General features: G+C 45.1%; 1 protein-coding gene across 1 annotated transcript in view; it reads left to right on the top strand.

The window, feature by feature from the left end:
• Tubgcp3 (tubulin gamma complex associated protein 3) overlaps positions 1 to 17883 on the top strand; it is a 72724-nt gene that overhangs the window by 19085 nt on the left and 35756 nt on the right. The window contains exons 4-11 of the mRNA XM_008848404.2: positions 5344 to 5421; positions 6127 to 6338; positions 8201 to 8373; positions 10351 to 10469; positions 11149 to 11274; positions 15065 to 15133; positions 15454 to 15586; positions 16928 to 17094. Of these exons, the coding sequence (XP_008846626.1) occupies positions 5344 to 5421; positions 6127 to 6338; positions 8201 to 8373; positions 10351 to 10469; positions 11149 to 11274; positions 15065 to 15133; positions 15454 to 15586; positions 16928 to 17094 (1077 nt within the window). The remainder of the gene's footprint in view (positions 1 to 5343; positions 5422 to 6126; positions 6339 to 8200; positions 8374 to 10350; positions 10470 to 11148; positions 11275 to 15064; positions 15134 to 15453; positions 15587 to 16927; positions 17095 to 17883) is intronic.

Raw genomic sequence — 17883 nt, 5'->3', positions numbered from 1 at the left:
GCCAAGCCCTGCAAGAGGGTCTCTACCCAGGGTGAGTTAGGTCCATCCTTGGCTACTGCCTTTTTAAATTCTTTTAAATCCTTAGTATCCCAGGGGTACCAGGGAGTGGGGTGATTGCCCCCAGGGTTCACATCGACCGGGAATGCCTCTACCACCCCCTGCGGCTTACTAGCCCCGGGATATGCTGGTGGTTCGTCCTCCTTTTCCTTACCCCATGTGGACTCTCCCTTTCCTTCCGGGTGCTCGGGGTGCTGAGGTGGGGCAAGGCGCTCCATCCCCTCCCATGGCGGCCATTCTGCAGGCGATCTCTCAGGGAGCGTCGGGGGACTCGCGCGGGCACCTGCGGGGGGTTTCTGTTTCAGTTTCGCCCTCTCTCCCTTGTACCCTGTGGGTTTCCATTTCTTTTCTGGGTGTTTGAAGGGGGCTGAGGGGGAGGCAGGACGCTCCTCCTCCGGCCATGGTGGCCATTTTACACGTGCCCCCCCCGCCTCCTTGGGAGCGCAAGCACCCATGGTGGCTTTTGGTTTTGGTTTTGTCGCCTGGATCCTCTCTTTGTCAAACCTGACCCAATTGTTGGAGCACGGTTCCACCCTTTTGGGCTCTGGCTCCGGGGGTGCTGGGCTCCCGGCCCTAAAGCCTGACTTCAGGGCAGAGATAGTGGGGTAGAATCCCAATGGAGGGTCCACCCCCAGGTGAATCTCCCTCTGCTGAGCAAGCCGTTCAACCCGGTCCCAGACATCCCACATAAACAGATTGCTGGTGGGCAACCAAGGGGCCAAGTGTAGGGCATGCCCCCATACCCTCAGTGCAGTCTGGTCCATTAATTCCAGACCCTGACTCTTCAGCACGTATCTTAGTGCTTTAAGTGCCGGGTCCTCAGGCTTACTGTTGCTGTTACCCATCTTTTCGGGTCTCACTCGCCTTGGAGCTCGCTTGGCCCTGACCCATCTAGGCCCTCTCTTCGAGCCCTATGTTGGGCGCCAGTTGCGGGAGTCCACGCCAAGGTCCCGCCCTCGAGGGACCTGCCTTGATGGGGGTCAGGGAAAGGTGAGCGCGCTGTCCACCCATATCGCCAGCCCTCCTCGCCCAGGACAATCAGACGCCACAGGGAGTCTTGTCAAGCAGGAACTCGTTTATTGCAGGTGTCACAGAGCTTATATAGGCAAAAACCGCAGTCTGGAAATCCCTTCGGAAACCCCCTCCCCCGAACACACCCAATCAGCTTAAAGGTCAACCTGTCACATGGGCAGGGTCCCATAGGCGTCAACGATGACCACGTGCTGATCATGCGCCGCCCAGGGGTGTGGAAGGACCGGCATCCAATCCGATGATCTTCAGGACAAGTCAGGCCACGCCCTGCTTACTTCCTCTCGGTGCCATTTTTGCAGGGTTGCTCTCAGGCTCCCACAGTTTTCCTAACTTAGTATTTTTTTAAAGGTTTCATCAACGTGGGTGGAAAAGGTACTTGCATGACAGGGTGAGATTTTTTTGTAGTTTCTCACTATAATGGAAGTGAGTTCACCCAGCTTTCTCCCTCTGTGGAGAGGACTTGAAAACCCAGAGGTTTAATGATTTGTTCAATAGTTACTGTCAGCCTTACAACGGTATGAACCACTGAGGGCCCAGTACTGCTGCAAATTAAACTCAATGCTTTTCCAGTCTTTGCCTCTTTGTATATTGTGCCCTGAAAACAAGCTTAAATTTATTTGCTGACATCTTTTTATTCCTTAATTGAGTTTGATGTGTTTGGATTTACTGACCTAAGAATACTTTTCCATCTTGAAAATATTTACGAAGTAAGAAATAGGAACCATTCTATTTCCAGGCAAACAGTGTCAAACTGTGGTATATATTTGCTTTCCTACATCTTTCTCCATTTGTAAAAGTTCTCCTGTCTCAAAAAGACAATCTGCACATTACATGCTACAAAGGTGTTTCATGGTTGTGGTTTGGAAGTTGCTTAGTTTTCCTGAGATTATGCATAGATAAGTTTTAGCCAGTAAAAACGTTTGTGTCTGTTGATATGAACCACTGGATGGAGACATATTTGGGAACTTTGTAGTTGAAGGTGATCATTTTCTAAAATTTTGTTTGGAACTCTGAATGTTTATTCCTATACTTATCATCCGCCCGCCTGTCTGTCCGTCCGTCCATCCATCCATCCATCCATCCATCCATCCATCCATCCATCTGCTTTTGAGAGTGTCTTTAATTCTTTAAACCCAGGCTATGCTGAACCTCACTATGTAGCCCATATTGGCCTTGAACTCAAAGCAGTCCTCTTGCTTCAGCTTCCCTAGTGCTGGGATTACAGGTGTAAGCCACTGTACCAGGCTCCTAAACCTTTTAAATGGAGTCCAGCTTCCTAGGGTTAGACCAGCAAAACAACCTGGTTGATTTTTTTTTCATTCTGGAGATGATACATGATTAAAAACAAAAGGGAGACAATCATATGACACAATTAAGTAGAAAATGTGTTCAGATTAGTAGCTATTCCATTTTATTGATTTAAAAAATTTCAGCTCCTCCTGTTTTCCATTCAGCAAGGGTTTCTGGTTTGCTGTGAAGCCATGGGGGGGTTCAGATTAGTAGCTATTCCATTTTATTGATTTAAAAAATTTCAGCTCCTCAAAATTACGGAAATACGTTTTTGTCCTGTTTTCCATTCAGCAAGGGTTTCTGGTTTGCTGTGAAGCCATGGGGGAAAAAGAGGAGCTAGAGCACGGAGGGTCCAGGTATGCTGTGGGGCAGTGGGGTTCTGGGCTTAGCTCCAGTGTGGCTGATAGCAAGGGAGGTGACTTGATGGGGGAATGAAGCATAGTGTGCCACTAGGACTGATGAGACAGGGAAGGCACAGAAAGGAGACCATGAGCCTGAAGGCCCTGTGTACATGAAGTCAGCTGGCTCATACTGGTATGCTTCGCTGTTCAGGCTAAACACCCATTCCTTAGAAACCTTTGTTCTGATATTTCTTCATCTTGTGGTGTCTGTACTTAAAGCTGTGTGTCTGAATCGAGGCCCTTTCCTGTTGAGAATCTCAGGTCACTGGTTCTGAGGGGTTAGTGTGAGTTCAGACATTTGCACTGCTAGAGATGTTGAGAAGATTCTGTCTACCCTCCAGTATCTGGGCTTCAGCTGGAACTGTCTATAGTACTGGAGTGAGGGTAGAGAAGGTAGAGGCTGAGGGAAGGCTCCTGGCTACCTTGTGGCTTGTCGCCAGTTCTGTCCTCCCTGTGCTCTGGGGAGGCCATCTCCACCTGGTTTCAGCAGCCTTGGAATTCTCGTGGCTCCTACCTGATAGGTTTCTGGCTACTGCAGCTTCTTGTTTCCCTGGTTTTCTTGCTCCTACTTATACCTCAGCATGCACTGAAGGCTTGTAAACTAAGCCTCTTTCAGCTGGCCGTTAATGCTTGGTTTTTTACATCAAAAGAAATTGCCTTGAAGTCAGGTGTGGTGGCATTGTCTTGTAATCCAAGCACTGGAGAGCGAGAGAGAGCGAGAGCGAGCGAGAGAGAGAGAGAGAGAGAGAGGTATATATATGTATATGTGTGTATATATATGTGTATCTCTCTCTATATATGTATATATGGTGAGACTAAAATGTTGACTCCCTCTTCCAATATGTTATTGACTAATTTTTGTATACCCAATTTTGCTTAGTTTTGGAACCAAATAAATGTTTCTTCCTCTTCACTCCAATTCATACCATTTCTGAGGTGAGAGCTGGAATTCTGACCTTCATTATAGAGATGGAGATTGTCCTGCACTTGCTTGTACATACCGTAGGGAATATCTCAGGGGCATGTAGCCTGGCATCCTCTGAGCCAAAGGGAGCCTTTCCTCGTTTCTTCTTATTTGTGCCTCTGGGTGTCCTTCATATCCATAGGCAGCCTGCCTCTCCTGTGCTATCATCTTGACTCAGCCTGCCTCTCCTGTGTTGTCCATTGTCACCTTGGCTCCAGCCTCCCTCTCCTCCTGTGCTGGATAGCTTTAGTGTCAACTTGACACACCTGGGTAGAGGGAGCCTCAATTGGGGAATTGCCTTCATTGGACTGGCCTGTGGCCATGTCCCTGGGGTGTCTTCTTGATTGTTGAGTGATGTGGGAGGGCCCAGCCCACTGTGGGTGGTGCCATCCCTGGGCAGGTGGGCCTGTGTTGCATAAGAAAGCAGGCTGAACAGGGGCCAGGGGAGCAAACCAGTAAGCAGCATTCCTCCATGGCCTGCGCTCCAGCTCCTGCCTCCAGGTTCCTGCCCTGAATTCCTACCTTAGGCTATTGGATGAACTGTAACCTGGGGTATATAAGCTAAATAAATACTTTCCTCCCCAAGTTGGTAGTAGTCAGAGTGTTTTGTCACAGCAATGGAGAGACAAACTAGGACACCTTCTGTGTTGTGGGTTACCATTTTGACTTCTGTCAACATCCTACTTATGCCTCTCATTGATGCTTTTGAAGTCAGGCAGCCAGGTCTGAGTCCTCTTACACAGCACTGTGAATCAGGCTTGCTCTTGGTTCTTTATAAATGAAGAGAATTAGTCTTCTCATGGTGTCATGGAGGTGGTGCTGGTAGAGTGCTTGGCCCTGTGGCCATCTCTAAATGGCAACTGCTGTCATTAGCTGATGGAGAAATGGTGTCATTAGCTGATGGAGAAATGGAATCCAGAGAGCGTGCATCCGTGTGGGCCTGGATTGCTGGCCCAAGGCCTGAGCAACTCCTCTGAGCCTGTGAGGCCTGGCTCTGCTGGTATAGTGTATTTTTCCTCCAGGCTGATTCAGTCTTCCCGCTGTCAGGTGCGTAATCAGGATGATGTGTGGAAGATGTAGACATGAGTGGAGTCTGTGGGACAGCTCTGCAGAGGAGCCCAGAGGTTCATCACTGACCATCAGCCCACTGCCTCCGAACTAACCTCCGAGTTTTACATCTTTGTGGGTCTGAGACCACCTGTACTTCTGGTCTCCTTTCCATCATACTCTTTTCTACCCTCGATGTGGTATTAATCAAGAAAAACAGTTCATATATTTTTGGTAATATTTCTTGTAGGATCACTGGGAAGTTCTAAGAATCTTTTCAGGGGACACAATATTGTTAATCAAAAGCAGGTAACTTTGGGGTTTGTTTACAGGGAGTTAAGGCCCCAGGGTTATTGACTGCAGAATGTCACTCCCAGCCTTCTGATGAGCAGTGCTCTTACAGTGCAGGACAAAAGCTCAGATTAAATGTCACCAGGCAAATTTTAAAATGCATTTCCATTTTGGAAATACATAGAGGGGAGAGGAGAATAAAGCAGGAAAGTTGTATACAGTAGTTGCTTTAATATATATATATATTTTTATTCTAAACAGGGAGTTTTGAAAAATAAATGGTCAATTCTCTACCTCTTGCTGAACCTTAGTGAGGATCCTCGCAAGCAAGCCAGCAAGGTGGGTGAGCAATCACAGCAGTGTCTTGTGGAGTAGTTCCACGTTTTTATAGGAGGGAAAATAATATGAGAAAAGCAAAAAAATCATTTAGCCTGGGAGTCAGGTGATACTTTTTCCTTTCCAAGGGCAATTTTTTGAGGCTGTGTCTCAGAATTATGTTGTTCTGATGTAACAATGTGTAAATAGATAGAGCCTAAGTTGTTTGTTAAAAAATGTGCACCATGTGAAACTGGGACTCAGCCCAGAAGGGCCTTATGTTGGCCTCCTCTGCTCGCAGGTATCAAGAGTGCTTGCTTGCCCTGTCTTACTGTGGTTCTTCCTGCTGTCACATGGCTCCCATTTTCCCTGTGAAGGGTTTAAAAGAATGATCTGGCAGTTCCCTACTATAGGGTCCATGCAGGAAAGTGTTCTCTCAGAATCTGAGGTGCGTGGGAGGCGGAGTTGTGCTTGTCACTTAAGTGCTGGTCTGAGTGCCCATCTCCTGTAACAGTGCTAGACTTCTAAAAACAATTTGTGTTTCTGTTGGAGTTTAGAAAGTCTCTGAACCTTTGTCATATATGGCACTTCAAAGGCATCGTCAGTAACTTTTTGTTTAATAGATCTAATTCCAGAAATAACTTCAGGACAGGAATACAAAGGATCTTCTGGGTCTGGGAAAGTGTCCTGTAATGGTTACTCATGTGTTTACAACACACTTTATTTCAGGTGACTAGCTATGCTTCGTTATTTGCACAAGCATTACCAAGAGATGCTCACTCAACGCCCTATTACTACGCCAGGCCTCAGACCCTCCCCCTGAACTACCAGGACCGCAGTACACAGGCGCAGAGCACTGGCAGCCTGGGCAGCAGCGGCATCAGCAGCATTGGCATGTGTGGCCTCAGTGGCCCCACACCTGTGCAACCTTTCCTCCCAGGGTAAGGCCAGCTCACGTGCACATGCATGACATGGTAGAACCAGTAATGTCCTGGCCTTTTGACCAGGCCTCATGCGTACCTTGACCATGCTGCCATGGTGTCATGTGTACCACCTAGTGTTGTAGGTCATGTCCCCAGGCTTTTATCCAGGCAGTTCTCTTGAACGCTTTAAGAAGTAACAAGGTGAATTGTCCTTGTATTATGATATTCAGACTCATGGCTCTGGCACGTTAGTGCTATGAGCAAAGAGGATGGAAGCCAGGAATACACAACAAAAACAGGACAGTGTGTGTAGTTCTAGCACGCTGTCCAATCTGGTTATGTGTTGAGGAGGTAGTACTATTCTTGCAGCTGAGAATAAAGCAGGCATCCTTGTGATGAATGAATCCCCAGGCTCTGTTTTCTGTTAAGTACGTATTTCCATGTGTAGGGAATCAGATGGCTTTGTTTCTGCCATTGTTCATTCCTGGTGTTCACAGTTAAGAAGATTGGTAGCCAGATAATTTTCCAGAAGAGCAGCGATCAGAGTCAGCACCAATTGCATGATGATGTTCACACAAGCATGGCAGGATCACAAGTCACTTTGAGTTACAAAATTGCATGGAGGGCATTAGACCATGTGTACCACACAGACTGTTCTGTGATGTGCATGTGACACGTTTATCAATGGCACTTGATGATTGAGCTGGTGCCCATAAAGCTGAAAGGTTCTCTGTGACCTTAAAATTTAAGAGTGGTTTTTGTTACCATATGAAAAAAGTGCATAGACAACTTTGAGCTGAATCAGATTTTAAAAAAATATTTTATTTTATTTTTATGTGTATGAGTGCATTGCCTGCATGTATGTGAGTGCACCCATGTCACGCAGTGCCGTGGAGATCAGAAAAGGGCTTCAGATTCCCCTGGAACTGGAGTTAAGGACGGTTTTTTGCCACCATGTGGGTGCTGGGAATTGAACCTGGGTCCTCTGCAAGATCAGTCAGTGCTCTTAACTGCTGAGCTATCTCTCCAGCCTCTGAATCAGGTTTTTATATAGATAGGTCTCTGCAGGTGTATAGTGTTGCTGAATGCTGCTTCCGAGCTTGTGCCCACAAAGCATAGTGCAGCACACATGTGGTCAGTGCTTCTCCTCTCATGTTTCCCCAGAGCACTGTGGCAGTGCTGGCAAAGGCAGCTGTGAGTCTCCTGTCTGTTCTGCTGCTGCAGAAAGTGTTAGTTTTGTTGCAGTTATCACTAGGATGCAGCATCATGTTCTTAGGTGTTTACAAAGCAACTGTGATGTATTTTCCAAAGTACATAAAAGCTGTCTTGACTTTACATGTGTATTTGCCTTGCATTTTATGTATTTGTGTATTTTTCAAGTGAATTGTAACTACAGAGTCTCTCTATAGTGGGAGGGGGATGATGACAGGCAAATGGGTCAGTACTCAGCTGTTGTTTATGGTGTCACTGAGGGTGGCAGGGCACTATGACAGGCAGGTGAGTCAGGACCCAGGTATTGGAACTGTCAGCTCAGAAAGTGTTGTGTGAGTGAAAGGCCATAATCTTAAAGTTAAATTAGAGTTTCACACTTTAAATGTGGGTAATATATGCCATGTGCTTGTAGAGAAGTCAAATTGGGCAGAAAAGTATGGATGGTGGGGAGATGTGTTCAGCTGAGTATAGGTCAGAATGCTGGGCCAGGATCCCAGGGAGCTTAGACACTGCAAGGGACCTGGAACTGATTGTTAGGAAATGTGTAGTCCAGTGTGTTGTCCCCCCCGCCCCAGTTTGATAGGTTATTGTAATTAGTGTCATAGCATAAAAAGAATTCCTAAGAACATTTCTGTCTCTAGTGAAGCCATAAATGTCTCTTTCTCTAGACAGTCCCATCAAGCTCCAGGAGTTAGTGATGGCCTTCGACAGCAGTTGGGGTCACGTCTTGCATGGACTCTGACTACAAATCAACCTTCTTCACAAACCCCTACCTCAAAGGGTTTCCCAAATGCACTTTCTCGAAACATGACGAGGTCAAGGAGAGAAGGGGATCCGAGTGGTAAGATGTGTATTGGCATTTAGATGCTCTCTCACCCTTAACTTCAAAATTTTCATCCAAGACCTCACCTGTGGTGACTCCTTAGTGTTCTTGTAATGAAACCCAGGATCCCTGATGTGGCTGGATGCCTGTGGGGTCATTTCATGTTGCTGGCTTTTTAGTTCTATTTCCTTCCATTGCTCAGCTATCTGCATGATCTGCTCTTTGTGCTGTACTCCCTGCCTCTTTGTCCCAGTCCTCTTCCCATATCATTCTGCTGTCCCTCCAAGAAGCCACTAAGACCTTCTGGGAAATTGCTTCTTGTTCTAGTCTTAGTTCTGTGAAAGGTGGTGTCCTCCTTGGTCATGGTGCTGGTGTTTAGCACTGTTCCTGGAGTGTGAAGGAAACTCACTGGTGATTTCCTTGGTGGTGAAATGAAGACCCTTTCTAAAATTCTGCTAGATTGTCACAGAAATGCAAGTGTTTTTCTTATGTACACCATGCGTAATGGTGCTTGGAAAATGGCTTTTACCAGCACAAAGAACAGGCTTTACTGCTGGTTCACGATCTGTTGGCCCTGAAGCTGTGGCTGGTGCTGCCTGTCTTTAAGGGTAATGCAGGGGTCATTGTCATTTGGAACTTGAGGGCATTTGGGAGCCTTTGACCTTGCAGCTGTTTCTAGCATCTACACAACTGCCATCCCCCTGAGGAACTAGCACGTGCCCCTTTCTTCTGCATGTATATATGTGTACCATGTGTGTGCAGTGCCCTCAGAGGTCAGAAGAGGGTGTCAGATTCCTTGGAACTACACAGCCAGTTGTGAGCTGCCATGTGGGTGATGGGAACTGAACCCAGGCCCACTGCAAGAGCATTCAGTGTTCTTAACTTCTGAGCCATCTCTCCAGCCCCATGTGTGCCACCTTCTTAATCACGTTGTCCTACCATGTGTGAGGGTCAGCACTGAGGGCATAGCGGTCCAGTGTATGCACCAAGCCATATGTCCTCAGCCTTCAGACTTCTATTCTTACACAACCAGAGGGAACTTGAAAGAAGTAGGAGATGAAAAGAATAGCATTGGGGTAGATAGGAACCACAGCAGTAAGACTGCTTTAACCCTCAGTTCCCTTAAATGCATATAACTTCCTTAAATGACAGCATTTAAAATAATTCCAACCTGACTAATATGTAAGAGATATCATTTTAAATACAAGGACACAAATAGGTTTAAAGTAAGTGGTTGGAAAGACATACACCTTCTAGCAGAGCTTCTGCATACCGATAAGAAGGTAGAGAGAATGTGAAAGAGCAGATGGACCCATGGCTCATAGCTACCTCTGTTGGCTTCCTTCTCTGTAACTGACAGATCCACAGGTAGAAATGGGCAGGGATGCCATGCGACATTTGAAGGACACTGCTGATCTGCTGGGTGACTGCAGCAGTCCTGTCCATGACCATGCAACATGGACCCGTGCTTTGCACTGTGTAGTAGCTGTGAATGCTGATTCCTCCTGATATCTCTCACAAGGTCTTCTCACCAGACATCCTGGGTTTCTGGGTGTTACTCTGCTAACTTGTCCTTATTTTGGACTAACCTCCTAATTTCGCCTTGGTGTTTGTTTAGCAGAACTGGACAAACTGATGTCTTTCTGAGCTGTGAACTCCCTTGTAGGTGGTGTTAGGAGGACCCTGTTGGTGTTTCTTATAGAAAACTGGTATCTCAGAATCACCTGTTCTATAATTATTCCCTTTGTTTGAGTTGTGCTGGTGTTTGGTGGTCACACAGGTTTGTCTTTAGAGACCTTCAGAGGGGACCCTGCAGCGGCCCACTCCTCATAGAAAACCCCTCTGCCTTAAATTTCTTTTGCTCTTACGCATGTTTATTGAATTGGTGCATGCTCCCCTGGGGGCTGATGTCCAATACACAGCTAATTAGTTGTAAAACTCGTTTCATGTTAAGTGTTGATTGGTGATTGCTGTCTTTTAAAAATCATCTTACAGGTACTATGGAAGTGACTGAAGCAGCCCTTGTGAGAGACATTTTGTACGTCTTCCAGGGGATCGATGGCAAAAATATCAAAATGAGCAGCACTGAAAATTGTTACAAAGTGGAAGGAAAGGTACAGTAACATAAAATTTCACCTGAAATACTCAGAAAGAATAAAACTCTAGTCCAGGTAGTGAGCTATTAACTAACTGAGTGTTCCTGTGGCTTCATAGGTTTGGGGTGCCAAGCAGGATATGCAGCTGGATATGGCTTCTTTCCCTGCCATTTTTGGATGAATGGTTTCCCATGTGCTTTCTGTGGTAGTGCTTGCCTGTTCCCATGAATCCACTGATAGGGCTGCTGCAGTGAGGTCAGAGGACCTAAGGGACAGAGGCCTAGCATGGTGTCTTTTCCCTGGATACAGCATTCCAGATGCAGGCTCTTGGCTTGGTTCTCTTTCCTTTTCTTCTTCCCATGGTCCTGCTCTGGTGTAGCATGCACTCTGCTCTGGGCTTTTTTGCAAGACAGAGGTCACCACCTTGCTGCCTCTGAGGATTATTACAGGTTCCTAGTGTGCACTCCACGGGGTGACCCTCCACAAGGTGACACAGCAGGAGCTTACTGTCCTCCTGCTACCCATGTGCTTTCTTTATCGTTAGTGATGGTGATGAAGTGTGGTTACTTAGACTTCCTTGTATTGAAGTCTAAGAATATATTACACTGAGAATGAGGTGGTTGGGGAAAGTTATAATGAACATTCTAGTATTTTTTTTTTTTTTTAATTTTTGACTTTTGGTACGTTTACTTTTTAGGCAAACATAAATAAATCCTTAAGGGATACGGCAGTCAGACTTGCTGAGTTGGGATGGTTACATAATAAAATCAGAAAATATGCTGACCAGAGGAGCCTGGACCGCTCATTTGGACTTGTAGGTCAGGTATGTTCATGTTAGCTTTGGAATAAATGCTTAATGTACTTAAGGTCTAAGTATGGAAATCACTGTCAGGAGAATTCTTAAGGAAAGCAGCCTGGGTAACTGATGATGGTGCCCATCAGGGTCCACTTGAGAGTATGGAGACCTTGGGTAATGGGTATTACAGACAGAGGCTCATTAAAGACAGGATAAAGGTAGGGATTGTGGAATAGGTAGGCTTGGACCTGCCCTGCTGCCACCACTGCCACGTCAAAGGGTGAAGAGGGACCGTGGTGACATGACCAGATTTTCAGGTACCCCACATTTCCAGTGCTACAGATGTGGGCGGTGGGGACCCACTGCTGTCACCATCTGGATGTCCTTTGGTGGGGTACCCATGGATGTTCATGTCATTGAAAGCAGCCCCCTTGTGACTGCTGGATCCTGAGGGAGCAGCAGATAAAGCAGTGTGTGTGGAGCTCGGGGTAGAGGAGTGGGTGTGGGGGTGGAGTGGGGAGGGTTTAAACTCCCAGCCTCTGTGAGTGGTCAAGTAGGACATGGTTTTGGTCTCAGTTTGATTCTTAGGCAGTAACTGTTGCCAGTGATACCACCAAAATTTTACTGAGAGAATCACAGAACAGTGGTAGTGCTGCAGCATGACTGGTGGTCAGGGGCTTGGCAGGGGCAATGTGGCTAGTGACCAGGAACATGACTCTGACTATGAACTTGGGCTGAAGGTTTAGTCTCATCTTTAATAGCATGTCACTTTGCACAAATTCTGCTTGTTCACTTGGTTTTGTCCCATAACATGAAGGTCAGGAGAGAATGCGTAGTCAGCTGCTGGCCTTGAGCCTAGCAGTTTCCTCCTGATACCATTTACTGTCCAGGAATGGCTAGATGATCTGCTCCGTCTCTGAGGGCTGACACTAGGGGGCAGATCTGGCTGGGACCAGAGTTATTAGCACAGGAGTGAAGTTCCTTCTTCGCTTATTTCATCTTCACTTCTGTCCATGTTGTTGCAAGTGACAGAATCTCATCCTCTTTCTCCTCACTTATCATTTGTCTTTTGATAATGATTATTCTTCCTGGGCTGAGCCTGTGTCTCATGGATTTTATTTGATTACCTGATGAGCATTTTTCACATGCCTGTTGGCTATTTGTATTCTTTTGGGAAATGTCCAATTCTGTAATCTTTCAAATCAGATAGTTGGTGAGTTTTTTCACCTGTTCTCTATTCCAGCATTGACCACATGACAGATGTATGTCTTATGTAGATATTCTATCGCTGTAGTTATGTCATATTTTATAGTACTGGATTTTTTTCAGTCTTTTTGAGACAAGATCTCTCTGTAGCCCCAGCTGGCCTGAAACTCACCATGTAGACATGTAGACCAGGCTGGCCTTGAACTCACATAGATCTGCCTTCCTCTGCCTCCTGAGTGCTGGAATTAAAGGTGTGTGACACCATGACCAGCCTATAGTACTGGATTTTAAAGCCTTTTCTCTCAGTTTGTTGATGGTCCTAACAATCTGTAGAACTAGCAGGGTGTGTATTGGCAGTATTCTGCAGATACTTGACATTGGCTCTCAGGCGTGTGTAACTCCTGTGCTGAAGCTTTTTTCCTTTGGTTTCCTGCAGCTGAATTCACTGTTTTGCATGCTGTAATTGATCAGGAAGTTATGGCTGACTTGTTGAGTGCTCTTATTGGGGTGATGTCTAACCCAGTTGGGGGTGGTCCTTGTGTTTGTTGGTCCTGGGTGGTTGCTGTTCTATTGAGGCCTCGGAGGGGTCCTGTCTCAAGACACTCCAGATGGAACAAAGTTGTGCAAAGGAAGATGCTGTCTCTTAAATACAGATATTTTTTTAAAAATTGTTTATTTAATAACCACATAATTAGAAGAAGCATTTCATTACAACAGCATTGACATATTCAATAACAATTTCCAGAGCTAAGATGCATCTCTTTCAAAATTGGCTATAAATTTTTAGGTTTACAGTTGAATTAATACAGTTATACAGTATTGTACTCAGTATAACCCTTAAGTAAGATATAAAATTAAATGAGGTTTTAACCTTTAAAAAAGAGCTCCATTTCCTTATTAAAATACAGTTTCATGCAGAAAAATTCATTTTTAATGCAATTAACACTAAGATGTTTGCACATGCGTTTCTAATCTCTATATATCTGATTATTACAGTCAGTTACTTTTTGAGATCCTTGGCATCTGAGCATGGATATAAAGTCATCAGGTAGATTTCAGTGGTAATGTTTTTCACATCTACTAATTATTAAATACAGATCTTTAAAAAAATTTTTATTTATTATTTTTATTTTGTGTGTTGGAGTATATTGCCTGTATGTGTGTAAGTGCACTGGTGTTGTGCAGTGCCCTCAGAGTCAGAAAAGGGTGTCATCGAATCCCCTGGAACAGGAGTTATAGAGAGTGGTTAGCTGTCATGTGGGTGCTGGGAACTGAACCCAAGTCCTCTGCAAGAGCAGCCAGTGCTCTTAACTGCTGAGCCATCTCTCCAGTCCCCTAAATACAGATCTTGGCAACGCTTTTCTTCATACCCTGTGTGGTCTGAGTATGTTACTCATGGTTTGTGCCACCATGGCCAAGACCTCATTTTTAGAGTGGACCTCTAATAGTTCTTCCTTCCTTCCTTCCTTCCTTCCTTCCTTCCTTCCTTCCTTCCTCCTTATGTATGTATGTATGTATGTATGTATGTATGTATGTATGTATGTATTTCTGCTTCCCTGGAGAATGGGGTGAGGTTTTATAAAGCCATTTCTGAACAAAGTCCACACTGCAGTCACTGTGAACATTAGTTTAGTAATAAGCACTTCTGTGCCCCTGTGCTAGTTGTTTTCCTTACATGAAGCCTCATTTGAGGCTCAGGATGGTGGCGTGGTATGTTTGGGGTGGCGTCATCCTTCATTGGGAGCCCAGGATACCACCCAAAGCTGGGCCAGTTCATCTTGCAAATCTGACTTTTAAAGTACTGCTATTTGTCTACAAAGTTGTGTTTTGTGCTCATTGTTACAGCTACTGAAGGTAAAAATGTTCAAATTTTATGTTTATTTTTGTAGCTGAAAAGGTATTTTACTTGTCTGTGAAGTAAAGCCTATATTTTATGTGATTGGATATTGTATTAAGGTATATGGGAAAGTATGCAGCCTGCATAATTACTCAAAGAGAATAGGCTTTAGCCTTTGCAGGCTGTGCCTGTGATAGCGTCTCTTGCAAAACTGACTGTGCCATGTGCTATATTAATAACCTAGGGTTCATGCCAAAAGGGTCTTCTCATGGGCTTGTAGGTCTGTGACATCCTTCTTACAGCTTCTGAAAGTGTTTTTATTTAAGACAGGAGATATCCAGAGAAATATTCATTGCTCTGATTAGGAAAGTAAACTCTGTAAATCAATCTAAATTGGGGTGGTGGTGGGGGAGAGTGGTAAAGGCGTGATGAGGGGCTGCTGATAGATGTTTCTAATGCTTACCTTTTATCAGTGAAGAACATTTGAGAAAGTTGTGTAGAAAGGCCATTGTCTTAAAGGATCATCCTCTAAAAGGGACTGCACTTTGAACTTCATGAAAACCATGCTCCATTACACTCTTATTTCTCTTCTCCTGAGTTTGTGCTTTTTGTTATTAAAATGTGTGTGGTGAGAGTTTCTAGAAGCCATGAGAGTTTCTAGAAGCCAGGATGTCAGTTTTGCAAACTCCATCAGAGGGTCCTGTCTGCTCCAGGCATGAGCCATCATGCAGTGCATGCATTATGCTTTAATTCTGTTTTCTCTTTTCCACACAGAGCTTTTGTGCTGCCTTGCACCAAGAGCTTAAAGAATACTACCGGCTGCTTTCTGTTTTACACTCTCAGGTAAGTATTCTGCTGTTAATTTCTTTATGTTTTGAAGAGTTAAAAAATTGATAGAGTTATTTTTAAGTTACTTCATATATTATAAAAAGTTAGTAGTCACTTTCATAATAAAAGATTTGTTCATTGTATTCTAGAACCAGTTAGTTACTAGTTTCAGGGTTCTGCCTGCCATTTGAAGACCACTTGTAGCCTGAAGGTACTATTGTTTTACCGAAGGGGACCTTTGACTTTATTGTTATAAGCGTATCATGGTCCTGTTTTCACTCTGTGAGTTAAGGAGTTGATGGGACACAGTTACCACTCTTGGTATTGTTTTTCAGCTCCAGCTGGAGGATGATCAGGGTGTGAATTTGGGATTTGAGAGTAGCCTTACGCTGCGGCGCCTCCTGGTTTGGACGTATGATCCCAAAATAAGACTGAAGACCCTTGCAGCCCTGGTGGATCACTGCCAAGGTCTTTGAGTTTCTCTGTTGTGTGCCACTAAATGTGCTGTAGTTCAAAACTTGTTTGTAGGGCTTTAATAGAACATGCTTTGAGCACAGATTAGATTATTAGGTACAAGCTTACAAGGAAAGTAACCTGTGAGTGTGTTCTACCAGGCTGGTTATCCTGTGGGTCTCAGGGTGTCACTGAGACAAAACTGGAAGGAGGGATGACTGGTTTTAGAGGCAGCTCTATGGACTACATGCATGGCCCTGCCTACCTCATCCCCTGCATTCCTCTCTCTCAGCCTCCCCTGACTTTTTTTGTGCTTGTGTTAATTCCTTCTGAGGGTAGAACCATTCTTCTGGTAGCAGTTCCGATTCATTATGTCTGCTTAGCCCTCTCCTGGGTTCTAGTGCCTGTTCTTCTGGGTGCCTTCTGAACACTATTACTCATGGTTTACACCACCTTGGCCAGGAACCTCTCCTTCTTCCTTCTCATTTGTAACAATGGGCCAGTAATAGTTGCTACCTCTTAGGATTGTTAGGACTGCACAGGGTATGAAGAGCCAGACACCTGCCCCATAGTGAGGGCTCTTACACTGGCTGCCATCCTCCACTAAGCTTCTGAGGGCTTGGACTCTAGCCTACCTGAGGCCTAGTTCATGTCATTCTATCTATGTGCTGCCTCCCACATTTCCTGGCACTTCTCTTAGGAAGTGTAAGAGTAAGTAAACCCTGGATTCCTCCAGTTACCAGCTCTCTCCACAGGGGTCCCTGACAGCACTTCTCCCTTTTGTCCTTTGGGTTCTTCACTTTATTAGCCAGTTGGCCACAGGTGGCCAATGAAGCCCTGTCACTGTCCCCCAAGCTGTCTCATCTGTCCTGTTTGGTCTTTGGCAGATGCTGCTCTAAGAACTGCTCCTAGATCCCTGAGTCTCTGCTTACTATAACCCCTGCTTGACATTAGAGTATTTTGTATAAAACTTGGAGGCCTAGTAAAATCCTCAGTTTCTAGCTCAGCACAAACAACTCCTCAACTGTGCTGCATTTCTGGAACTGTGCTCTGTCACTCTCCCTTCCCACCCTGGACTACAGTCATGTCTCAGACTGAATTGACTTTGTCAGTGAGTTGGGACTAGTATACCATACCGTGAGTGCTGTCACTTGATTCATATGTATTTTAGGTGTATAATGAATTACAAGGTGAAATGTGACTCTTCAGGTATCTATCAAAGAATGTGAAAAACCATGTGAGATTGAGACTTTATTAAACTCCATCACTTGGCTGTCTTTGGTTAGTCTTAAGTGTTTGGTTTGTGTCATTAATGTAAATTTGAATATTTCTGTGTATTTTCCCTCATCCACCTAGGACGGAAAGGGGGTGAACTGGCTTCTGCTGTCCATGCCTACACAAAGACAGGAGACCCCTACATGAAGTCCCTGGTGCAGCACATTCTGAGCTTGGTGTCCCATCCTGTCCTGAGCTTCCTTTACCGCTGGATATATGATGGGGAGCTGGAGGACACTTACCATGAAGTAGGTATTAAGCCAGAGTTAAGAGGTGTGGGTAGTACCTGACCCCATTACCATCGCTCTGAATAGGAATGGATCGTTTGAAGTTGTGTACATTTGGCACAGTGCTCTGAAAGCCAGTTACTTTGTTGACTGGCAGTATTTGGTAGTGGAAAGCTGTTTTCCCGGTTTCAGAGGTAAGCTCAGCTAGGTGCGAGTGTGTGTCTAGGCTCACTAGCTTGGTGGCAGAGCCAGGACTAGGCTTCCTGGGTCTGTTGGTGCAGCTTCAGGGGTCCTCACTTGATGTGGGTGTTCTATAAACTTGCTTTGATCAGCTGTGGCGTTGGCAATTTGAATGAAGCAAGTTACCACATTTGTGCTTATTTACCTTTTGAAATACAGGCAGTTTTGGTGCGTTGCAACTTGCATAAAAATCGCTGGCATGCAGAACCTGGCACTAAAGACCATAGGACTTTGGAGAAAAACAGGGCTAGGGACAGCACACTTAAAAATGTCAGTAGCATTAGGAAATTAAAATATAGGAGTCTAATAATATGTAATAATATATGACCAACTCTTAAGAGGCTAAGAAATAGATCAGTGCCACAGTAAATAAAGCATTTACCTTGGAAACACCCTGATGTTTGCTGTGGAAGTGGGTGCAGGAGGGCTGCTGTTTTCTTGGGCAGTACTAGGGATTGAACCCAGGCGCTGTGCTTGCTAGACAAATGCTTTACCACTGAGCTATATCCTCAGCCTTTCTTCTAGCTTTTTGAAATGTATAGTACATAATTATTGTTGTTCTTTTTTTTT

This window comes from Nannospalax galili, unplaced genomic scaffold (assembly GCF_000622305.1).
Source record: "Nannospalax galili isolate Female #2095 unplaced genomic scaffold, S.galili_v1.0 scaffold744, whole genome shotgun sequence".
In the NCBI taxonomy this organism is placed as follows: domain Eukaryota; kingdom Metazoa; phylum Chordata; class Mammalia; order Rodentia; family Spalacidae; genus Nannospalax; species Nannospalax galili.
Note: the sequence above shows the minus strand (reverse complement) of the source record. Positions and strands in the feature narration are given on the sequence as shown.